Raw genomic sequence first — 25,689 nt, forward strand, 5'->3', positions numbered from 1 at the left:
ACAATATTGCTCTAAAAGAATATGTTGGCGAGGAAAATACAATGCTATATGACAATCACATGTAACAGAGAAGTCACATTTGTAGCATGTGGACAGCTCTCTGTTCACTTTCTGTGACAATCAGGCTAGTGCATTTCACTAAGTCTTTGTCTATACTGAGGACATTTAAAAATTGTATGGAGTTCTAACACTGCTTCAAATTGTTAAAACCAGTGATATCCCCAGTGTAGAGAAAGCTTGAACAGACAGACTCATTTTTACTACCATTTCATTAAGAAGTGCTTTTCAAAAACGGTGGCAAAAATGGATCCCAGAGATCCCATTAATTTTAGTTCCCTTTCAACTGAACTGGTGAGAAAAGGTCTTGAAAATTTCCCCACTGTAAACATGGCCTAAGAAGTATCTGATAAAATCCTGCTGTCTTTCCCTTCAGTATAATTCTCTGTTGTACACACAATGGGTTACTGGATTCATGTTTCTTTGGGTTGCCCCAAAAACATTCTTCTCCCTCCCATCCCATACACAGTGTGTTTTTCTCATGTTGTATTCTGTTAACGTACTCTTATCAAAAGCATCAGAAAAATGCAATGAAAAGAGAATGTGATGTTGTTCTGTTGGATGTTATTCAACATAAATCTAAATGAAGGAAGAGCATGGAGTCAATATTCATTCTATATAAAGCCAGCTAACAAGCTGCAGTGAAAAGAGCTCTTTATTGCTTTCAGAAAGAACATATTTACCTTTCAACTTGAGGTCCACATTGTTCCTCAGCCAAGGATAAACTCCATAGTTTGACGAGTCTTCAGGAATGGGATTATTAGATGTCCAGCCATCACAGGCAAACCGAAAAAAATTCTCACAGGGATCCACAGACTGGTTTATTTTACTTAAGATGGAGGCAGCTATAAAGTATCACATGGATTTATGGATTATTTTTAGCAAAACAGAAAATTATGCCAGATTATATTCCCAAAATGATAGTTAACATACGTCAGTTATCCAAGCAAGGCTTTTCACCCTCATCTGAAGGATAAAGATCATTCCCTGGCTTGCTGTGGTCTTGCTGTTTCCAGAATCTAACTTTGCACATACATAAACTAAGTAACAGCCAAAATATTTGTGCATTCATTGTAATAACTAATTTGGACAAACCTGCCTTTGATTGTTATGAGATGATCACTGCAGCCAAAGCTATAAAAAATGAACTTATAGAACCTGAATAGAAAGGGAATCTCCATCTTGCAAGGACAGAGTGAAGTCTATCTAGGCATTTAATATCAGAGCATGTCAAACAGGCTGTAATTAGCACACCCCAAAATTATACATACTTTACCTGCAGCAGCATAGCACTAAAGGAAAATATGTAAACTTCTTTACTACCTTTGAAGAGAGGAAAGAAAATACCTCCTGTTTAATCTTTATGACTGAATGCCCACTGATTATTATTAGAGATCAGACTCTTCTTATAAAGACATCAAGTCTAATAGTCAGTGGCTTTTAGAAAGTTTTTGTGAGCCATACAATCCCTCTCCTGGTTATCAGTAAAAATCAAATTCCATAATAAATGATTATGGCATAAATATGCATGCGATAGCTAGATTATCCGATTTGGATGGTGTGCATGGAATAGGATACTGAGCAATTTTCTTGTCCCCACTTCACTATCAATCAGAATAGATTTGAAATTTTAAAAACATTGCTTCTCTCAGGCACAGCAGAAGCCAGTTGCACCTATGGTGAATATAACTCAAAAGATTCAGAGGTTCAGCTCAGTTTGGCTAAACATCCATACATTTTGAAGTTTATCCAAATAATTTTGCTCTGAAAGTTGGACCGGAAGCCTGATAAGATTCACAGGCTTTTTGTGGTAATATTTCCAGTACCTGCTAGTTTTACTTAGGTTGGAATTGCCATTACAATAACTTTGCCAGTGTGGAATTTTTAAATGTTCATTGGATAACTACAAAGGGAGAAAGTTCGGGATTGGTTTGGTTGGAGTTTTGATGAAGGTTGATTTGGTTCTTATTAAATCAGAACTGTCCCTATTTGCACCCTAAAGATTACACTGTTTCTTCCTTCATAGTGTCCAGCAAGCACACACAGGTTTGTAAAGAAATCAATAAAGCATACTCTAGGTTAACCCAAAGATAGTCTTTGTCCTTTATAACACATGCAACCACCTCCTTTTACCTTCCCATACATTCTGCACTCCTCTGCACTCCACTTGTGATGTCTCAAATATTAGAGACAAACTTGAACTAAAACTGAAACTCTGAACTCCCTTGAAAGTGAAGAGCCTAATCCATATCTGTACTGTATAGCTTGGGCCCATCTTTACTACATACACCTCTACCCCAATATAATGCTGTCCTCGGGAGCCAAAAAATCTTACCGCGTTATAGGTGAAACTGCATTATATTGCACTTGCTTTGATCCGCGGGAGTGCGCAGCCCCGCCCACGCCAAAGCACTGTTTTACCACGTTATATCTGAATTCATGTTTTATCAGGTGGCGTTATATCAAGGTAGAGGTGTATCGTGCTTACTGGATGCTTTGCCCTTAGGTAATTATTGTACAGCTTTTGAATAGTTGTAAGACAAGCTGTGACCTAGACCTCAAGAATACACTGAAGGGATTCACTACTCATTGCTTTTTGAAGTAAGACTGTTCAGTCAAGTAGCTCTCCAGTTCTGACTCTGGACTCTGTGCAGTGTGCAAATTGTGCAGAATGACAATTTTTGTTGATCCAGCAAAAAAAATTAAGGTCATACATTAGCACAACTAATAAACATAAGAAACAGGAAAAATGGTTCAGATAAAATACGAGCCCCTATTTTTCCAAAATCTCAAAATAAACCCCATATTTTTAAGGGTCTTAAATATTTAGTCAATTTGTTCCACCCTATTGCTTCCAATTTTTTGTCTCTCTCTCTCATCTTTCAAGGTTCAGCTGCAAGTAAAAGTGCCCATATACCCCCAAAAAGTTGTTGTTGCAAAGGGCAAAGCAGAAACAGTAACTGTAGAAAAACTGATGAAAAAGTTTGTTCTCATGAGATTTCCAAACCAATTCTGTAGTCTCAAGAAGTTCAGCTAAACAATCAAAGTAACCACATGGTTCTCTAAACGGGCACAGCAGTCTGCCTGCATGTAACAAGCTGCGGCATCAGTGCCCTTTGTCACCACACTTGGTATTAAGTATTTGCTAGACCAGGCCCTAAAGCAGCTATGTGATTATTAACATTTTGCTGATTGGTTACTTTGCTAGCTACTGAAAAGGAAACTTAATTAATATGAGCATTCCTAAAAGTGTCTTTATCCAACACTAGGCCTACAGTAAAAAAAAAGACAGCATACAGTAGAACACGACAACAATACAAAAACAAAAGCAAAATAGAACTAGAGTAAATTGCTGCTGCATTGGTTTTTACATGATCTTAACATTTATTCATTGTTACCAAGCCTTCCTGAGTTAAAAGGCATCATGGAACCATAGAATACTATCAATATTTCATATTTCTCTCAACCAAAGTATTGTAATTATGATACAAAACAGGATTGAAAATTGTTGCTTACCAGCTTCAACACATTCTGAAGTCAAGCAATACTGTTGCTTAGGATGAAGGTTTATAAGACCTTGGCTAACTGCAAAATGGAAAAACAAATTGGGATAATTTGTAGTGCAATGAATTAATTGTTAGCATTTTGAGTCAAACATCCTTAACTCTGTAGTTTGAACACCCTGCCATATACATACTACAGAATGTAACTTTTTTATTCGGTATGAATACCTCTTGTCTCAATAAATTGTACTTGCTAGGTGGGTGCTGGGTGGTGTTTAATGGCCTGTTTATATACAGAAGGTCAGACTAGATGATCTGGTGGTCCTTTATGGCCTTAAACTCTATGACTCTATGAAACAGGTGCTGCCATTTTGTTTTTCATAAGTCTAAAAATAGCAACATGAAAAAGCAGGCACCTCACCTTCAGACAACATGAAATGGCTAACACTAGGGCCCCACTGGTGGAAGGCCAGTGTACCAGAGATGCTAGTTCTTGGACTGACTTCAACACATTGTTTATTTGCCAGCTTGGAAGATCTCACACCCATTGGTCATTGCAACCTCGTTTAGATTCTCTTGCATCAGAATTCTGCATTTTTTAAAAACAAGACCAGTACGGTACTTAAAAAAAATAAACAAAATGGCTTTACAGTGTCCCTAGTAATTTTCAGTAGAAACATAGCTTTTTCAGAGGCTTCAGACAGCCACTGTGCTTTAGCTTCTTTACTGGTTTTCAGAAGCTTTCCAAGTCTAATATTTCAAAAGGTTATCCACAAAATATATGTGCAGTTCCTCTGGGAACTAAAGTAATAAATCCTTTGAGTGCTGCTGTCTTGTAGATCTACTCTAACAAAGCGAGGGAAAAAATGAAAAAAAATATTGAAATGTATCAGTTGTTTCTGTTTCATGTGGTTTGAAAGCGGATAGCTTTTTGTTTCTTCAAAATTTTCTCTAAATATTTTTTGAAAACCTGCAAATTTTTATTTTTCCTCCTCTCTCTCCTATTTCCTCAGTGCATTAAAATGAATAACACACATCCAAGATTTTTTTTGGGGGGGGGGGGCAGGTTATGCATTTTGGAGGAATTCTTTTTTTTTCCTTTTTCCAGTTTACAACATTTCAAAACTTCTCCAACTTTTGAAAAGATACCGAGAAGAAAAAGGGGAAAATGTTATAAAATGAAAAAAGAAGCCTAGCCCTTATCCATTCTGTTGCACTCAGTGTTAAAAGGGGGAAAGAAGAGGAAGAAGGGAGTTGGGGAAAATTTGATATTTATGAAATCTGAAAACTGTGTTGGTTTTCAAAAAGCAAAACAAAATTTCAATACAAAAACAAAACATTTTGATTTTTTTAGAAATTTCCTTCAAAAAAAATAAAAATTTGAAAAACAACATTTTTGGTTTTGATTAACCCCTATTTTTTTTGGAGGGAAATTATTTTAGTTGAAAAGTTTTGATCAGCTCAATTGTCTTGCCATCTGATGTTACCAGAACCCATTATTACATACAATTGTGATTACGTTACACTATTCTGCATCTACTTCTTAAGGTTATTTCCAGACTTCTAAGAAAATAAGTGGCATAAATATCTGAATGAGAGAAGACTTTAAATGCCACAGAAATAATCTCACTAGCTTTACAATTTGTGAAGTCTAAAGCTACCAGCGAAGCAGGGGCAAGGGGTATGGAAATCAAACCTTAAATCACCTTATTCTCTGATCTTGCTGCCAGTGAAGGAATGGGCAGAATGATCTTTCCTTCCCCTTTGCTCCTCCCACCAGAGCAGGAGACCAGACTGGGACATGAGTTACTAAATTTATATGGGATATGGGGCTCCTAAAGATGTTTAATGACAAACTGAATGGCCAGGGGCCAACTTGACTAGGGAAGGATGTGTCCTCGGAGTCCAGGAGTTGTGCTGAAATCAGTGTATTTCCATTATGGCATCTGTTGGCACATTTTATATGGAATGATAGCCAGAATTTTAAGCTACCCTCCCCCAGCAGAGCCCCTAAGATAATGGGACAGTGCAGCGGTAACAAGATGGATGGGATGTTCAGGGATGTGCCAACATTCCTATGTATGTCAGATATTCCTGGAAAAGGACTCTATTGGAAGTTTAGTGGTATACTCTGGTAGCTGTTAAGTGTCTTGCTAGAGGACTTGCGTTTTTATGCAGAAAATACAAATAAGAAACCCCACTAGTCAGAAAGAGACAATTTGTCCAGCTTCTTACTGATTTTCAGAGATGCTGAGCACCCAAAACTCCCAGCAAGGTGAAAGGGAGCTGTGGGTGCTTATGGTCTTGATCCTGCACCCAAAGAAGTCAGTGGGAGTTTGGACCACTAGGTGCAGGATGGCCCCCATTATTCTTATATAATTGTCTCTTTAGCATTACATATTTTTGCCTGCATTTTCATGTCTAAACATTGGATAAAAACTTGCATCTTCAGTGAATTTTAGTGACTTAGGTTATATATTATGTACAAGTAATATATACAAAGAGGAAGAAAATAAGCCCTCTTTTTATAATTATTCCTAGCTGTGTGGTATTCTATTTTGCACTCAAACTGTGGACCTGATTCTGCCAGAAGTTATGGATGTATGAAGTTTCATACTCATTAAGAGTCCAGCTGAATCCCCCAAGACTCCTTGTTTGATACGTGCAGTTACTCATGTATAAGTGTTTGCAGGCTCAGGACCAACATACTGTAGCCTGTTGATTCAAGTTTTCCATATGAAAGTTTTCAGCTGATGCACAGGAGATTGTAAAAAGTGGTTCTAAGCATAGAGTCTAGGGCTAGTATATCTTTCAAACAAGACTATAAAAAGAAATAAAAACGCATTAATATCCTTAGAGGCCAGATTCACAACTGGTGTAAAGCAGCATAGCTGTGTAAAATTAAAACAAATTACACTGATTTACTCCACATGAAGATCTGACCCTGTTGAGCTTTTATGGAAATACTGCTTTTCCAGATGGCTTTCATTTAGTAGTAGGCATCTTTGGCCCAACCAAATATATTCCACATCATTTTATAGATCTGTTTATGTACTTTAAACAATATTCCTACAAAATTCATTTACAACAAACTCCAGATCCTGAAGAGGAAAATATTCTCCACTCTGTTCAACTGCAGCTAATAAATCTGATACAAATAGTTTAATTTCAACCAACATGCATTTGATTGTCATTTTTCCAAAGAAGATTCCGCAATTCACCACAGAAAAACATTAACTGTTAAAAAAAAATGTGCAGAACATTTAGTCAAATCCTAATGGAAACCAAATGAAATGAATAACCAAAGTGATTCCATAAAGCACACACAGTATAGCTCAGTTTTCTGCAAACAGAAAATATTAATCCATATTAGTCAAAATCTATCAGTTAATTAGCATGATTGATACACATAATTTTAACAGTCTCTACCCAAACTATAAAAGACCACAATTCTTAATAGAGTACATTCTACTGAATATTCAAATTCAAATAAAGTACTCGAAGCTATGTTAGCTGGTGTTGCAGCTCCCAACTATAACAGTTTGTTTTGCAAATGTCTTTACTGAAATATTTTCATTTCCATTTAAAATAAAAGAGCAGAAGGAGAAAGGATGGTGAATATAGCCAAAACTATGCCTAGGTAAGCGATATAGTACTTGCATTCCAGCAAGAAGTAGAAAACCTTGAGAGAGTTTCAGTTTTGCTAATGTATAACTTTTAACTTACCTAGGAAAAGTGCAATGCCAAGCACTATAACACCACTTATGAGCATGCCAAGGGCTATCCGAATGGCTTTGCTGGCAGTCCTCTTTGCGCCTGGCGCTGAATTCCCCATTGCCTCTCCTTCCATTAGAATGATTTTAGAAAGCACTCTAGAAAAAATCTTGTTTTCTTTTTACTGCTGGTTTGCCAGCATTTCAGCTATTCACAAACCCTATATATAAGCTCTGTCTTTTCTGTCACTTTCTTATTTACAACTTAAAGTTCCTGTCATGAACCCTTTCCTAGCCCACACTCTATCTCAAAAAGAAAAAAACCCACACATTAAACACTGGCTGTCTTAAGTTTTCCTCTGACCAGGACTTGGGATGACAAACAGTGACTACTTTATTTACAGCTCTTGCTGTCTGCAAAGTCTGTGAACCAATCGCTTAATAGTTTCCTTTATCAGTTCAGAACATGAATATTTCACAATATTGCTGAACAGATATTTTAGCTGCTCAAACATATAGCAATAAAACCTTTTACTATCAAAACTAAACTTCTAGCAAACGTTTTCTAACACATTGGTGGAGTGGTTTTTCTTGCACCTATTTAAAGAACCTAATCATCTGCTCAACATAATTCCTTTTTCTTTAATCATCCTTGCTGCATCATTTGTCTTCATCAGAAAAGACGTCCTCTCAAGCATTCAAATCCCTTTATAAAGTTTCCTAGGGGTTTTTGGGATATCCTGTAGTATTTTATTTTGGGAACTTTGTATATGATACTATGTGCCAAAAATCATAGTCATGCTCAGATGCAGTGCAAAGCAGTAATTAAGACAACCTACAGAAGAGTTCTCTCTTTTTTTAAATTTCAGACAAGCCATATTCTAGGTCCTGTGGTGCTACTAGGTATGTCACCATGCTTCTGGATGAAACACTTTTTTTACTGTGAGTGGGATAGCAGAGAATATATCCATTTGGGGCAACTGTGGATGGGGGAAGGTTTAGCTACAGGGATTTCCAGTTCCAAGGTTTAAACTTGGACAAAGTTGCTTTTGATGGTGAGAGTTTTCCAGCTAAATCCCTGATGATGTTTATCATTTCAAGTTGATTTTTCTTCCTCTGGTCTGAGACAACGAGGGGCCAGAATTTCTTGTCCAACTGTACAAATTGATCCCACCCTCCACACTATTGTAATAATTGTTGTACAAAATATTCCTTTGAGATATCATTTGAAAACTAGTAACTCACTGATCATTAATATTCTTGCATGATGTTTGTATGCAATGGATATGTTAGAATAATGACTAACGTGTTTAAACCAGGCATGTCATGTGGAGTTGGTAAACACGTCTTCCTTAAAAAGGAATGTCTATTTGATTCTCAGACTAGCCCAATCTTCAGGCAAAGACAATGAATGTCCATTTTAACATATTAGGTAAACAAAGTTATTAAGCTAACAGTTGGGAGAAGAAAGAGCATGGAACTTCCTTCACCACCTGACTCCATGTTGCCTTGCTTACAGCTTAAATAAACTTTTCTTTGAGGGATAACCCTCACAAGAATCCATTTCAAAGGCATATAAAGACAGGGAGTTAGAACCTGAAGTGATAAACAATTGAATCAACAGATTCTATACAAAATTATTGTATTAGCAAAGTGTACAGAGGAGGGTCTTTTCTGAAAACTAATGACACACTGATGATTAATATCATTGTGAAATATATCTGTAACCCCTCTGCCAGGCTGAAACGATAGCAGCAAGGGCCAGGTTCAATACCTAGGGGTCCCTTCCCCACAACGTAATGCAAACCAGCTCGAGCCCCCACCCAGTGACCTGGGAAAATCTTACATACACCCCTGGGCGCCTCAAGGAGGCAATACTTCCCCTCTCGCAAGCACAGACTCTTGGTGTAGCAGAAAAGGTTTAATTACATAAGATAAACAACAACAACAAGCATTAAATTTGGAAAATACCTTACCTAGAGATCATAGGTCAAACCGTGAGCAAAGACCCACCCCAGCAACTTGGGCCGTGTCCTTCTCTCTGGGCCCTTGAGTCCAGCAACCCCCCAAATCACCCACAGTCCCAAAAGTCCCACAATTCAAAAGTCTCTGTCCCGGGTCACGCAGCCCAGAGTTCAAGAGTCTCTTTGCAGAGGTCCCCCTCCCCAGCCTAGGTAGAAAGGGGCACCTTACATGGTTCGGGGCCAAATGCCCTGCCTCTTCGTGGGGGTCTGCTTCCACTAGTCGTCCCCGCAAACAGCTCAGCTCCGCTTACTCTGTGGGATGCTCCACTTTGCCAGCTGCTCTGGTCCACCAGCTGTCCTGTGATCCGCTCCAGCCATCCTCACGAGCTGCTCAGCTCCACTCACCCAGTGGCTGCACAAACTGCTCCACTCCGCTCTGCCAGTATTGCTTCAGGCTCCCCTACTCATTAGCACAGTGCTCTCAGCTCAGCAAGTCCAGCTCTTCAGTGATTTCAGCTCCACTCATTAGCACAGTGCTCTCAGCTCAGCAAGTCCAGCTCAGCAAGTCCAGCTCTTCAGTGATTTCAGCTCATAGTAGGGGAGCCCCAGTACCAGTGAATTCAGCTCAGTAACCTGCATCTAGATTCTTAAGGGAATCAAAAATTAACTCTGACATTCCACAGTGGAGAGAAGCATAGGTGGAACTGGTGCTTCTGGCTCACACAAGGAGCCTGCACCACCAAGTACAGATACCTGTCCCCAGCCTCTCTCCCTCCAATGGGTTTTGGAACCCATGTCCCCCGTCTAGCAAGCGCTATCCTGCTGACAATGAAACCCCCCATCACAAGACAATTTTGTAGTTCCTCATTTACCCAATCAGGGTGACAACATTTCATTGCTCCTGCCCCAATAACAACGAAATTGGGGGTCCCACAGCTGTGAAAATAATCATCCCATGCTGCTTTGCGGTATGCTAAGTGGGGTGGGAGTGCCAATGCAAATAACCGAAACTTCTTTCCGCACTCCCCATAATTTACCACCAGATGTCAGGGTGGGGCTCATCCTGACTCTGCTTACATATCTATTAACACTCGGAGGAAATATGAATACTTAATGTTATTATGTTTTCAAATCTGTGGCCAAACAGGGAGAAACAAGTTCCCTCCCAGACAAGAATGAAGGCAACTATCTACCTGTCTCTAATGAAATCAAGCAAGGTGTGACCAAAAATAATAGAAGCCCCATTTATATAGAAATCAGCATGGGAATGGGAAGCCCTCAGGAAGAGAAGAACAGCAGGAGGTCACCCTGCCTCTTGAACCAAGGTCATGGAACTCCGGAAGATACAAGCAACATTCCCCGGTGCCAATGGGAGCTTGTACCCCCCCGGCCCCACCCTTTCCCCGCCCCTGCCTTATCCCCATTACAACCCTTCGCCAAAGTCTCCACCTCCTCCCTGTCCCTATTGGACCCCTTCCCCAAATTCCTGCCCCGGCCCCACCTCTTCCCCAAGCGCGCCATGTTCCCCTTCCTCCCCCCTCCCTCCCAGCCATGAGAAACAGCTGTTTTGCGGCACAAGCGCTGGGAGCTAGTGGGGGGAAAGTGGGCACACAGCACGCTCAGGGGAGGAGGTGGAGGTGAGCTGGGCGGGGAGCTGCCGGGTGCTGAGCACCCACCAATTTTTCCCTGTCGGTTCTCCAGCCCCAGAGCACCCACAGAGTCGGCACCTATGTAAGCAAGGACAGAAGACATCTTTGGCATCCATCACTAGACAGACACAAGGGACCAGAACTCCTGCAAGCTGACGAAGATGGGTCCATCAGCCCCTGGGAGGTGGGGGGTGAAGTCTCTGGAAACTGAATGTAGATGAGAAACCTACTTTGGCAAAGGTCATTCACCAAGGAAGACAAGGGACGCCAGCACCTGGTACTTCTGTGGAGGTCCTGACAGAAGGAAAGTCATCCAAGGCTGGGAAGAAGGAAGACTGGCGAGGGAAACCAGTTTGAATACAGCCTGTATCTTGCTACATTAAGTTTTAGACTTTTAGATGCATGTTTTCACTTATATTTGCTTGTAACCCAGGGATCGGCAACCTTTGGCCCGTGGCCCGTCAGGGAAATCTGCTGGCAGGCCGGGACGGTTTGTTTACCTGCAGTGTCCGCAGGTTTGGCTGATTGCAGCACCCATTGGCCGTGGTTCGCTGTTCCAGGCCAGTGGGGGCTGCGAGAAGTGGCAGCCAGCACATCCCTTGGCCTGTGCCGCTTCCCGCAGCCCCCATAGGCCTGAAACAGCGAACTGCAGCCAGTGGGAGCTGTTATCGGCCAAAACCTGCAGACGCTGCAGATATACAAACTGTCCCAGCCCGCCAGCGGATTTCCCTGATGGGCCTTGTGCCAAAGGTTGCCGATCCCTGTTGTAACCCTTGCTAACTTTATTCCTTTTACCTGGCATCACTTAACCTCTGGCCTATAGAAAATAAATCAAATTTATTAACAATAAACCAACTCAGTGCAGTGTTTAAAGGAAAGGATGTATTTACCCCAGTTAAATTAATAAGCTGTAATATGCCTTTGTCTCTTTATGAGAACAAAATTTATTATTTCTCTGAGAGAGCTGGACATTACAGAGCACATGGTTTTGTGAAAACTCAGGACTGGGTGTGGGTTGGGGTGACCTTGCCGGTTGTAACCAAGGCTGCTGGAAGCTATAGTTGGGCTACGAGGTGGTAGACAGACTGCTGAGCTCAGAGGGGTTGAACCAGGGCTGTCCAGACACTTCAGGGTGTGATCTGCATGCTTGTAGGCTGGTTATGAGTGATCCAGGCTGAGAGCTACAGCAGCAAACCATTGTAAGGCACCCAGGGTTGGAGGGAAAGTCGTGAAAACCCTTCACTAGTCTGTATTGCCCCCTGGCCCCTGTAAAGATGGTGAGTTTTCTAACTATATCCATGATAAAGTTTATCACTGCAAATGTAATGTCTTTTTTCCTCAGGTCTGAGACAACAAGGGATGGGCCTGAATTGCTGGCCCAACTGTAGAACTGACAGTCATTTTCAAAAATCTTTCACTCCCAGACTACCTCGCTAAAAGTAAAAGGCTACATGTAAAGTTGCCATGTTCATGCTCTCAACAGCAACATATATGTTGTGACAAAGTTCCTCCTCTACCTTGGTGGGTCCTGCGCTTATTGGTGGATTTGCTCGCCTCATAGATTCACCCTGTGGGTTGGGAAACAGCCCAGAGACCTTCCCCTCTGGTAGAAGCCACAGTTCAGGTCAACTCCTATGTTTGATCAGGAGTTGGGAGGTTTGGGGGAACCCAGGCTCACCCTCTACTCCGGGTTCCAGCCCAGGGCCCTGTGGACTGCAGCTGTCTAGAGTGCCTCCTGGTACAGTTGTGTGACAGCTACAACTCCCTGGGCTACTTCCCCCTGGCCTCCTCCCAGCACCTTCTTTGTCCTCACCACCGGACCTTCCTCCTGATGTCTGATAACACTTGTACTTCTCAGTCCTCCAGCAGTTTGCCTACTCACCCTCAGCTTCTTGCACACCTCTTGCTCCCAGCTCCTCACACGCACTTCCTCTCCTCTGGCTCCTTGGCTCTCTCTGGCCTGACTGGAGAGAGCCCTTTTATAGCACCAGAGGGGCCTTAATTAGAGTCAGGTGCTTAACAGCCTCACCTGATTCTTATCAGGTTAATTGGAGTCAGGTGTTCTCATTAGCCTGGAGCAGCCCTTGCTCTGGTCACTCAGGGAACAGAAAACTGCTTATCCAGGGCCAGTATATCTCCCTTCTACTATTCTGCTGTTTCCTCTGGGCTGTGTCCCCTGGCTCCCTTGACGCCTTTGAGGAGCAGTGGGCGCTGTCCGGGGTTCTCTGCTCGGTGTCCCCATCAGGTCCCTTCGTTTAGCCCTATGACCTCACTCCCGATCCTGTTTTCTTTTTTTTCATTAGTTGTCCCCCGTATTTATTTGGTATCACAGACCTGTGGATCCTCCCCTTAGGCTGGGGGGAGGTCCTTTAGCAGTGGGCCGATATAACATGAATTCAGATATAACGCAATAAAGCAGCGCTCCGGGAGGGTGGGGCTGTGCGCGCCAGCGGATCAAATCAAGTTCGATATAACGCGGTTTCACCTATGACATGGTAAGATTGTTTGGCTCCCGAGGACAGAGTTATATTGAGGTAGAGGTGTAACTACGTTTTACTCTTCAGCTAACTTCTTGGGCCCTGTTTATCTCCCTTTCCGGGTAAGACCTGTAGGAGGGGATTTAAAAGAAGGAAATCTCCTTGAGAGTCTCCCCAGTCATCCCTTTGGAGGTAGGATTTACTCCCTCTCCCCTAGCATGGACTAATCTAAGAGGGCCAGCCTTAAATGACTGCTTCTTGGAGCAGCTAGTCCTGGAACCCACAAGAGGAGAGGCAATTCTTGATTTAGTCCCAAGTGAAACAGGTGAAAATAGCTGAACCACTTGGTAATAGTGACCACAATATAATTAAATTTAACATCCCTGTGGTGGGGAAAACACCACAGCAGCCCAACACTATAGCATTTAATTCCTGAAAAATGAGGAAGTTAGTTAAACAGAAATTAAAAGGTACAGCACCAAAAGTGAAATCCCTGCAAGCTGTATGGAAACTTTTTCAAGACACCATAAAAGACAGTTACCTTTTCCATAACTGGTGTTCTTCAAGATGTGTTGCTCATGTCTATTCCACAGTAGGTGTGCGTGCTCGCCACGTGCACTGGTGCCGGAAGTTTTCCCCCCCAGGAATACCCGTAGGGGATCACCCCTAGCGACGCCTAGAATGGCGCCTTTGTGAGGCGGTATAAGGGGCACTGCGTGCTCCCCTCACCCTCAGTTCCTTCTTGCCAGACAACTCCAATAGAGGGGAAGGAGGGCGGGTTCTGGAATAGACACGAGCAATACATCTCCAAGAACACCAGTTACGGAAAAGGTAACTGTCTTTTCTTCTTCGAGTGATTGCTCATGTATATTCCACAATAGGTGATTCCAAACTATATCTGTTGGAGGTGGGTAGGAGTTCACAGACTCTCGGAACAGAGTACAGCCCTGCCAAACCCAGCGTCCTCCCTGATCTGGGAGACGACCGCATAATGCAAGGTGAATGTGTGAACTGAAGACCATGAGGCAGCCGCTGTACCCTCCTCCACCAGAGCTTTGAACTCCTTCTTGTCACACTCTTGGAGGGAGTCCTCAAATTTGGGCAGAGAGCCCCACAAATTGAACTCTTATTTCCCCAAGAGGGCCTGGTGATGCACCACCCTTAACTGGAAACTCAAGGATGAATAAACCTTTCTCCCGAATAGATCTAGTCTCCTTGAGTCTTTATTTTTCAGAGTAGGGGCTGGTTGGCCCTGCCTCTCACTGTGGTTGACCGACTCAATCACCAGGGAGTTGGGTCAGGGTGGGTGTACAGGTATTCATGCCCCTTGGCAGGCACAAAATACTTCCGTTCCACCCTCTGAGAGATGGGGGGCAAAGAAACCAGAGTTTGCCACAAAGCATCCCTTCATGGAGTGGGAGGGCCATGCTGCCCAGTGCTGAGGCCGAGAGGCTGTTGAAGAGGGAGTCCAAGGGTTCCTCCATCTCCTCGGCTTGAAGGTTGAGGCTTGATGCCACCCTTTTCAACAGTTCCTGGGTCCTAGAGTCCTCCTGCAGAACAGATGGAGGAGGGGCCGTAATCACCTTATCAGGGAAGGATGAGGATGGGGGTGCGGTACTCTGCATACCCACTATGCCGGAGGTCCCACCATTTGGTCGCCCGTCGGGCACAAAACCGGTGATGAATGCCCCACTGACTCCTTCCTGGGAGGCTGAGATAGGGAGGCCAACGGTCTCTCTAAGACTCCGGCCACCAAGCGAGCCACTGCCAGGGGCTGCGTCGGGAGCCAGGGAACCCATTGGTACCACAGTGCGGCCAAGAAGCCTGGTGCCACTGCACCTGCTGTGGCACTGGCGGAGCAGGCTGTTCAGCCTGACTAGCCTGTTCCATCAACTAACGACTATGAAGGGAGGCTGCTGGTGTATGACCTGCTGCTATCCAGGGACTGGGAGGAGCGGTGGTGTCGGGAACAATACTGCCCACAAGACTGTGATCCTGGCATGGAGGAGCAGGAGTACCGCCGGTAGCAGCTGCTCCACGATCAGCTCCAACCGGCAGATCCACGAAGGCAAGGTACCAGCGATCAACACCTGGGACTGTGGGACCGGTGTCGCAGCGGGGTCATTTAATTAATACCTTTTATGTGTAAAATTACCCTTTTTATCTTACGGATTCATATATTATGTAATTTTAAATATGATGTTTTTCATATTATTTAATGTCCAAATACAAAATAAGCCTTGAAAAATTGTTGGTGCCCGCCACACTCTTGTGAAAACATGAATGGGTTACTGGCCACAAAAAGGTTTGGGGCCACTGCCCTAGACCATGAACAGCGACTGTGGAGAGCCAAGCAGTGGCTTCCCTCCGGACCGGGGAGTGCCAGCAGAGACATAACGTCCTGGGCCGCTTGCAGGGCCTCCGGCGTGGAGGGCCCCTGGATGTCTGGGGAGGTCAGCGCAGAGTGGGCCAAGCTACTCCGCTCAACCTGAGTCGGAGATCTGGAGGCCAACGGGGATCGAGAACTGCCCAACGTGGATCTCGTCTCTCCTCCAGTCTTGCTCCGGTGTCTCGGCGGGGAAGACCTCTTCCTAGCTTTTTTAGAGCATCCCACGGACAGAGAGCGGTGCAGGCTGGTGGAAGGCACTGAAGGGTCACCACACACTGATGCCGTGGTGTTCAGTGCTGACTCGGAGTGGTGGGACCTTGACCCTATCTACCCTCTGCCCCATCCACATCAACCTTTTGAGCAGAACAGATGCTATAACGTTTTTACTTTGCTGTGCTAGGAAAATCAAGAGGATTTTTAAAAGATGTTTTCAACAGGAGTGTCAATCGTTTTCTTTTTTAGATATTTACTCTCTGTTGAATGTGGAGCCATCAGAATGGCTCGGAGCCAAATGTCCCTTTCCTTCTTGGTCTGAGGCTTGAAGGATCTGCAAATCTTGCAGCGATCACTGAGATGGATTTCCCCCAGTCAGCGTAAACAGTCCACATGCGGATCACTCACTGGCATCGGCTGCCTGAAAGTGTCGCACAACTTAAAGTCTGGGGCATGGGGCATGCCCCGACCCGGGTGCATTAAACTAACACTAAACTAAATTACTTTAACTTTAACTGCTAAATATCCAGTAGGGCAAATGGATAATCAAGATGCTAAAGGAGCATCCGAAGACAATAAGGCCATTGCAGAAAAACGAAATTAATTCTTTGCATCAGTCTTCACAGCTGAGGATGTGAAGGAGATTTCCAAACCTGAGCCATTCTTTTTAGGTGACAAATCTGAGAAACTCTCCCAGACTGAGGTGTCATTAAAGGAGGTTTTGGAACAAAATTGATGACTTATTACTATATAGTTTACCAGGACCAGATGGTATTCACCGAAGAGTTCTGAAGTAGCTCAAATGTGAAATTGCAGAACTACTAACTGTAGTTTGTAAACTATCATTTAAATCATTTTCTGTATCAGATGACTGGAGGATAGCTAAGGTGACACCAATTTTTAAAAAGGGCTCCAGAGGTGATCCCAGCAATTACAGGCCGGTAAACCTGACTTCAATACAGGGCAAACTGGTTGAAACTATAGTAAAGAACAAAATTGTCAGACACATAGATGAACATAATTTGTTGGGGGAGAAGCAACATGGTTTTTGTAAAGGGAAATCATGCTTCACTAATCTACTAGAATTCTTTGAGGGGATCTACAAGCATATGGACAAGGGGGATCCAGTGGATATAGTGTACTTAGATTTTCAGAAAGCCTTTGACAAGGTCCTCACCAAAGGCTTTTAAGCATAGTAAACTTGATAAATGCAAAGTAATGCACATGGGAAAACATAATCCTAACCATACATATAAAATTATCTAAATTAGCTTTTACCACTCAATAAAGAGACCTTGGAGTCATTGTGAATAGTTTCCTGAAAACATCCACTCAATGTGCAATGGCAGTAAAAAAGGTAACATAATGTTGGGAATCATTAGGAAAGGGATAGATAATAAGACAGAAAATATCATATTGCCTTTATATAAATCTATGGTACACCCACATCTTGAATACTGTGTACAGATGTGGTCACCTCATCTCAAACAAGATATATTGGAATTGGAAAAGGTTCAGAAAAGGGCAACAAAAATGACTGGGGGTATGGAACGGCTGCCATATGAGGAGAGATTAAGAAGACAGACTTTTCATATTGGAAAAGAGATGACTAAGGGAGGATATGATAGAGGTAAAATCATAACTGGTGTGGAGAAAGTAAATTATGAAGTATTATTTACTCCTTCTCATAACACAAGAACTAGAGGTCACCAAATGAAATTAATAGGCAGCAGGTTTAAAACAAACAAAAGGAAGTATTTTTTCACACAACGCACAGTCAACCTGTGGAACTCCTTGCCAAAGGATGTTATGAAGGCCAAGACTATAACAAGGTTGAAAAAAGAACTATACAAGTTCATGGCTATTAGCCAGGATGGGCAGGGATGCTGTCCCTAGCCTCTGTTTGCCAGAAGCTGGGAATGGATGACAGGGGTTGGATCACTTGATGATTACCTGCTCTGTTCATTCCCTCTGGGGCACCTGGCATTGGTCACTGTCAGAATTCAGGATACTGGGCTAGACCGACCTTTGGTCTGAATCAGGGATTGGAGGCAGGATTGTATGCCGGAGGATAGAGTGGTTGGCACTTGGGATCCAGGCTGTGAGATTGGGCAAGTGAAAAAGAGGGATCCAGCTCTGAGAAGCACTTGGACTTGGAGGATGGGTCCAGGAGGAGCGGAGCCAACAGTGTAAGGTGGGCAGAAGAACTGTGCTGCTCAGAGTGGAGCAGGGGAGATTCATCTGCCAAAGAAGGCATGACCCAGGTGTCCAGGGGACTGGAGAGCAGCAGGGAACCTGAGTGTAAGAGCAGCAGCTCCTCAGTAGGCATCCAGGGAATCACACGTGGCATCTGGAGGGACCTGGTGGCATCGACGGTGCTGGTGGTGACAATGTTGCAAGACCGGTAACTATGGCTTAAGGCGGCACCAATGCACAGCACTGGTGCTTCGCCTTGTGCTCTGTCCAGGGTTTCTTGGGTGCCAGAGCAGCCAGGTCGATGCACAACTTCTCACCCAATCTGTCTCAACTCAGGGAGCCAACACTGCATTTTGGGGTGGTCCACTGTAGGTAACTGCCCTTATGCCTATATTCGTGCTTCTTATGCTCACAGTGGGGCTTCACAGGCTGCAGCAGTTCTGATGGCTCCAGTGTTGAGAAGTAAGACAGAGGGGTGCTCACAGACAAAGATGTATGTTATTCCAGTGGATCCACAGTCCCAGTTCTGACTGCATGGGGACGCATAGTCTCCTCCATTAGGAATTTGCAAAGGTGATGTTATCTAACTTATGTCCTGAGTGGGAACGATCGGCAGATGTGGCAGCAGGCAACAACGTGGACTTCACTGAGGCAGTAAAGCATGGGTAGGCAACCGGTGGCATGTGTGCCGAAGGCGGCACGCAATCTGATTTTCAGTGGCACTCACACTGCCCAGGTCCTGGCCAACGGTCTGCATTTTAATTTAATTTTAAATGAAGCTTCTTAAACATTTTAAAAACAATATTTACTTTACATACAACAAAAACAGGAGTACTTGTCTGACCCCAACGAGAAACTGCTGAATTAATATGCAAACTAGATACTAGCAATTTAGGCTTGAATAGAGACTGGGAATGGCTGAGCCATTACACACATTGAATCTATTTCCCCATGTTAAGTATCCTGACACCTTCTTGTCAAACTGTCTGAAATGGACCATCTTGATTATCACTACAAAAGTTTTTTTTCTCCTGCTGACAATTGCTCATCTTAATTAATTAGCCTCTTAGAGTTGGTAGGGGAACTCCCACCTTTTCATGTTCCCTGTATGTATATATATATCTCCTCACTATATGTTCCACTCTATGTATCCAATGAAGTGGGCTGTAGCCCACCAAAGCTTATGCTCAAATAAATTTGTTAGTCTCTAAGGTGCCACAAGTACTCCTGTTCTTTTTGCAGATACAGACTAACATGGCTGCGACTCTGAAACTTTACATACAACAACAGTTTAGTTATATATTATAGACTTATAGAAAGAGACCTTCTAAAAACGTTAAAATGTATGACTGGCACACAAAACCTTAAATTAGAGTGAATAAATGAAGACTCGGCACAGGACTTCTGAAAGGTTGCTGACCCCTGCAGTGAAGGCACCATTGGAGCTCGTCACTCACAGAGAAGATGCTCAGGCACAAAGCACAGCTTTTGAAGCTGACTTGCCAGGGCATAATCCCCAGAAGGGGTGATCTCCCCAGTAGGGGAAGAAGACCAACGGGGAGCCTAACTATGCGTCTATATACTATATACAACCATAAACAACCATATACAAAATGGACAATCAACTCTTACTAAGCTAAAAGCACAGCGGTGACTCTGGCCATGTGGCAGTAAGAGGGAACTGGAGTGGCGTCTCATAGCTTCGGATGCAAGCATGCGAACGAAGCATGACATAGGTGAGGGTCAATGACATTACTACAAAACTGTTCCAGCTCTGGCACATGGCCTGCATGCTCACCCCCAGTTAGAATCCATATAGGGACCATCACTCAAAGAAGAACCACGAATGCAAAGAAGATGCGATATACATTTTTTAAAACAATACATCCAGATGAACTGTGTTAGCATTAAAAATGTTATTAAGCAATCATACAGCTGTGCAAACTTAGCTGACCATGTGCTTCAGGAACACAGTTTGCCTCGCTGTAGTTTAATGTCCTTTTAATCTCTCTCCACTCCCATCCCCACCCTTCCATATGCTGCTGATATGGTAAAAAATAAAGAATAAGGGGGAAAAGGTAATTTAAAACTGTCTCCTTCCTTGTTGAGCCATGTGATAATGTAATTTTTGTGGAGGGCAGGGGAGTTGGCTGGGTGGAGGGTGAAAGAAAAATAAGCACTATAATGGGGGTGTCAGGCAGGACACAGCAAGATTACATGAAGTTTTGTGTATTCATATTACTATAAAAAGGAATGGAGAGTTTGTACAGTTTCCAAGCATGGTCTTTGCATTAAGCACTGGGGTGGGGATGGGGTAGTTTAAAAGTCCAGCAGGTGGAGAAAGTGAGACTGACATGGGGGTGTCCTTTCAGTTCCTGGGCTAACAACAAAAAACAGTGGAGGGCGAGCAGCAGAAAAATTGCCTCTCCACTCTTGGGTGAGCCTTGCTGGTACCAGAGCGGCTCTAGCTTTTTTGCCACCCCAAGCACGGCAAGCAGGCTGCCTTCGGCGGCTTGCCTGCAGGAGGTCCCTGGTCCCGTGGATTCGGTGGCTTGCCTGCGGGAGGTCCCCAGTCCTGTGGCTTCAGCATACCCGCCCGCCGAATTGTCGCCGAATCCGCGGGACTGGCGGACCTCCCGCAGGCATGCCATTGAAGGCTGCCTGACTGCTGCCCTCGCGGGGACCAGCAGGGCACCCCTGCGGCTTACTGCCCCAGGCACGCGCTTGGAGTGCTGGCGCCTGGAGCCACCGCTAGCTGGTACACAGGGGGAATCAAATGGCATAGGCATGCACAATATACACCTTCTTCTGGGAACTCAGGCTAACTTGGCCCATAATCTGTAAAACACTTGGGAATTTTTAGGACAAAAAGTGTGAGACACAAAGTTATGAATAAAATATGAGCAGCCTCAAGCCACAGCTGCAAAAGGTGATTTCTGGCAGCATCTCCAAGTACCCCTGAGCACCAAGAGAAGGTTAAGGTTGCAATAAAAGCTATTCCGTATAAGTGTGCTGTGATGTGACCCATTAGCTGGTCATGTCCCCACAAATATACATAACCTACACCATATCCACTACTAGAACTGCCAACACCTCCCTGGACTATTCTTATCCAAGGAGAGGTTGCATATGGCCCCAGTTATATAATGTTTTCAAAACATTGAACAATCTCAGGAAGAGAATTGTCATTCAAATGGAACATTCATTGACTCATTCGTTCAATCAGAATTACTCCAGCTGAGATTCCTAACAATAGGATCATTATTGTAACAATGACAGAATTAATGTTGTTAGCATTTCCATTAGAATTCTATTTAGAAGAGCTGGTAGATAAACTGTAAACTATTTTAAGCTGAAGCATACATGAAAAATAGCCCAGGAATGTTGGGTGTGTGTTTTTAAGATAGACACACACACAAACACACAGACTGCAGATCTGGCTGTTTTTAAGATGGGAGAACAAACTCAATACTGGTGTAAGTGGATACAACTCCCACTGAATCAACTGAGTTGTGTCTGCTTACGCAGTGGTCAGTTTGACCTAAAGAGCTCAGGGATTGTCTACAGTGCCCCGCAGTTCAGACCACAGGGGAATGAATAGCAGTGCACACCAAGGTGCTGCCCCGTAACTCCCTTGGTGGTTGCTGCAGGCACAAACTAAAAGGTTCCTTGTTGGCCTTAACATAGTCCTCTTCCAACAGGATCACATTCTTCAACTGGCAATTCTTCAACAAAAAAACTTCAAAAACAGACTCCAATGAGAAACTGCAGAGCTGGAATTAATTTGCAAACTGGACACCACCAAATTAGACCTGAATAAAGACTGGGAATGGATGGGTCACTACAGAAACTAATTTCCCCCTGCTGATACTCACCTCTTCTTGTCAACTGTTTGAAATGGGCCAACTTGATTACATTGACCTCATTAGCACTACAAACGTGATTTCCACCCCTTCTTGTCAACTGTTGAGAATAGCCCGCTTCCACCTTAATTGAATTGGCTCGTTAGCACTGACCCCCCCACTTGGTAAGGCAACTCCCATCTTTTCATGTGCTGTGTAGTTACACCTCCCTACTATATTTTCTACTCCATGCATCTGATGAAGTGGGTTTTAGCCCACAAAAGCTTATGCCCAAATAAATGTGTTAGTCTATAAGGTTCCACAAGGACTCCTCCTTGTTTTTGCAGATACAGACTAACATGGCTACCACTATGAACAGGGGCGGCTCTAGGAATTTGGCCGCCCCAAGCAGGGCAGCATGCCGCAGGGGGCGCGCTGCCGGTCCCGCGGCTCCGGGGGACCTCTTGCAGACATGCCTGCGGAGGGTGCGCTGGGAGGGTGGCAGGCGGCTCCGGCGGACCTTCCGCAGTCATGCCTGCAGGAGGTCCACCGGAGCCGTGGGACCAGCGAACCCTCCGCAGTCATGCCTGCGGGAGGTCCGCTGGTCCCGCGGCTCCGGTGGACCTCCCGCAGGCATGACTGCGGAAGGTCCGCCGGAGCCGCCTGCCGCCCTGCCGGCAAAATGCCGCCCCAAGCGTGCGCTTGGCATGCTGGGGTCTGGAGCCGGCCCTGACTATGAAACCTGATTACATTAACGTGAACCTTTGAGACCACAGCCACATAGTCCACCCAGGTGGTTAGAGTGTTGCCAACTCATGATTTTGTCATGAATCTCATGATAATTATGTTTTCCTTAAAGCCCCAGCTCCCAGAGTCAAGTGGATATGTGACGATTTCAGCCTTCATTCTTAAAGAAAAAGTAAGTTTCTAGCCCTAGTGGCTGTGAAGAAAGCTTCAAAATGTGGCCTCAGTGCACCCCAAAGGCTCAAAAAGCAGAAGGCAAATCAAAAGAACACCAAATCTATTATTTGTTACAATCTCATGATTTTAAAGCCAATCTCATGATTTTTGAACATTTGGGGATGGCAATACTGGGTTTACAACACTATACATTGATGTTCACTGCTATTCACACCTCCATAGTCTGAACTGCAGGGAAGTGCAGACGTAGCCTCGGATTTGAGCTCTGTGAAACGTGGGTCTTTCATTTCAGGGAGGGTTGTGTCAACTTTTTGTCCATAGCTGCTTCACATGAGTTCCAATGCTTTCAAATACCACAAAGCCCACACATTTTGCCTATTTTCAACTGGAAACTATTCAAAACCACAGGGATGTGCAGTTTGTACCATAAGACATCTGGAACCATCAAGCAGCCCAAACTTGTTCCAAACACAACCTCAGTTTGTTGAAAATTTTGAGAATTGCTGTGCTTTAGTTCAGATGCATTTTCCTGCTTATATAATTCAAAATTACTGGATTTTTTAAAAAAGTAACTGGCAAAAAAGAAAAACCACTCATTTTTAAAGAAAAAATAAAACAATGCATTTAAAACACATTGCTAGCTACTTAGAGGATTACGTTATTTATACTCAGTCTTTTTTGCAAAACTTCTTAAGATTTTGTTCCTCACTGTGTCCCTTTAGCATTATTTCTAGCTCTAGCATGAAACGGGGGATTGGGAGCAGAAGCACAGCCCCTATCCCTCCCACTTCTCTTGGCCACCTGGACCTGAGGTTAGGCCATTTATCCCTCGTGTCCTCATCCTGCAACGTCATGCACGCTGAGTGTTGCTATGAAAAAACTCCAATATTTATTGACAGGTTGTCTTATAGAATCTGGTCTAAGCTTGACCTGATCAGTTCATAGAACAACTTCCTGCTGCAATAAAAGTAGTTTTATTTCCCCGGTGAGTGTTTTTAACTTGTTGTAAGAGGAAGAAAGCTGCTACTTTAGCAACCAAAATTACTGGGAGAAAATATTGTATGTAGTGTTTAGTGAGCAGCTGTAGAATATCACTCTACAGACAGGGGTGGGGGTGTATGGTGCTAGGAGCTAGTATGATGTATGTGGGCTGGAAGTAGGGTGGTACAGAATGTGAGTCAGTCTTGAAAGAGCGCTGAATGCTGTTGGAGAGAAATCTAAAAGGCTAATATGCAGCCAAAGTCGCTTCCAGGAACAGAGAAGTACAATACCTAGGGAGCTACGGATTGTGTTTCCTGGATATGCAGATCTCAGACTGGGAGAATTCTGAGCTAACACTGATGAATTTAATATACTGTATATGAGAAAAGGAAGTGAGAGAAAGTTCCCTTTTTGTTTAAATGTATCTTGTTTAGGTACTGATCAAGTCAGTGAGCTTTGGATCAGGGCTTTAAACCCTACGATTATGCATCTGTTACAGAGAGAATAGTTGTACACAGTGTAGTTGTAGCTAGGGTGACTAGATGTCCCGATTTCATAGGGACAGTCCTGATTTTTGGAGCTTTTTCTTACATAGGCACATATTACCCTCCACCCCTGTCCCGATTTTTCACACTTGCTATCTGGTCACCCTAGTTGTAGCTGTGTTAGTCCCAGAATATTAGACAGACAAGGTGGGTGAGGTAATATCGTTTATTGGACCAACTTCTGTTGGTGAGAGAGACAAGCTTTCAAGCTGCACAGAGCTCTTCTCCAAAGGCTATGTTTCCCAGACATGAAGAAGAGCTCTGTGAGCTCGAAAGCTTGTCTGGCTCGCCAACAGAAGTTGGTCCAATATAAGATACAAGGTGAGTGAGGTAGTCTTAGGTAGAATAGGTCAGTTGTGCTTTAAGCATGTGCAACATGGGAAAAACGTACTGAATTTCAACACACTGAACATCTGTCACTAGATTGCTGAATCATGTGGGCCGTACCCTGAGTCTCTTGGCTACAATTAAAAATCTTCCCGTTATAGCTGGGCAGCTGCCACACTCTTGGCATAAACATCCTTTTTCTTCATATGTTTCTGAGACAGCGATTTACAGTTGTCACGTCTTTCCCTCAAACAGAACCCTTTCCCTCGTCCTCCACTCAAAAACAAGAGGATTAGAATTAAGTTGTGGTTTTCATACAGCTAAAAGCCAGAAAACCACAAAATTTAGATTATATCCTTAACACTTACGCCGTGGCAGCAAGAGACTAAGATTATGTCTACACTATGGACCTTACAGCAGCACAGTTGTACCGCTGCAGCTGCACCACTGAAAGGTCTCCCATGTAACTGCTCTATGCTGGAAGGAGAGAGCTCTCCTGTCTGCATAATTAAATGATTGCGGTTGGCTATGTCAGCAGGACAGCGTCTTCCACTGACAGTGCTGTCCACACTGGCGCTTTTGTCGGTGAAACTTACGTCAGTTAGGGGTGTTTTTCACAACCTATACCCGACAAAAGTGCTAGTGTAAACAATGCCTGTGACACTCAGCAAGAGACTTTGGCTTATAGTTCTAATTGTTGGCTATGCGTGTCACATCTTTAATGCTACTTAAACGACTGTATGGGTATAATAATGACAAACAGCAGCAGCTCGGAAGGATTTAAATGGCATTTAATTGCTGAAGTTCTGATGGGAGCAGGGGACCCGAAACCACCATACAAAGCCCCGTAGAATGGAATAATGGAGACCAAATGTTTGCTTTCCTTAAAGCACAAAAGACCCGCAGAACCAA

The 25,689-nt window shown here is 43.8% G+C and overlaps 1 protein-coding gene across 1 annotated transcript in view; it reads right to left on the reverse strand.

Moving 5' to 3' along the window:
* PHEX (phosphate regulating endopeptidase homolog X-linked) overlaps positions 1-7,410 on the reverse strand; it is a 132,251-nt gene extending 124,841 nt beyond the window's left edge. Inside the window, exons 1-3 of the mRNA XM_045020797.1 lie at positions 7,287-7,410; positions 3,574-3,642; positions 741-902 (exon numbers count right to left, since the gene is read on the reverse strand). Of these exons, the coding sequence (XP_044876732.1) occupies positions 741-902; positions 3,574-3,642; positions 7,287-7,410 (355 nt within the window). The remainder of the gene's footprint in view (positions 1-740; positions 903-3,573; positions 3,643-7,286) is intronic.
* Between the last annotated feature and the right edge of the window lie 18,279 nt (positions 7,411-25,689).

The sequence above is a fragment of the Mauremys mutica genome, chromosome 1, assembly GCF_020497125.1.
Source record: "Mauremys mutica isolate MM-2020 ecotype Southern chromosome 1, ASM2049712v1, whole genome shotgun sequence".
NCBI classification, from domain to species: domain Eukaryota; kingdom Metazoa; phylum Chordata; order Testudines; family Geoemydidae; genus Mauremys; species Mauremys mutica.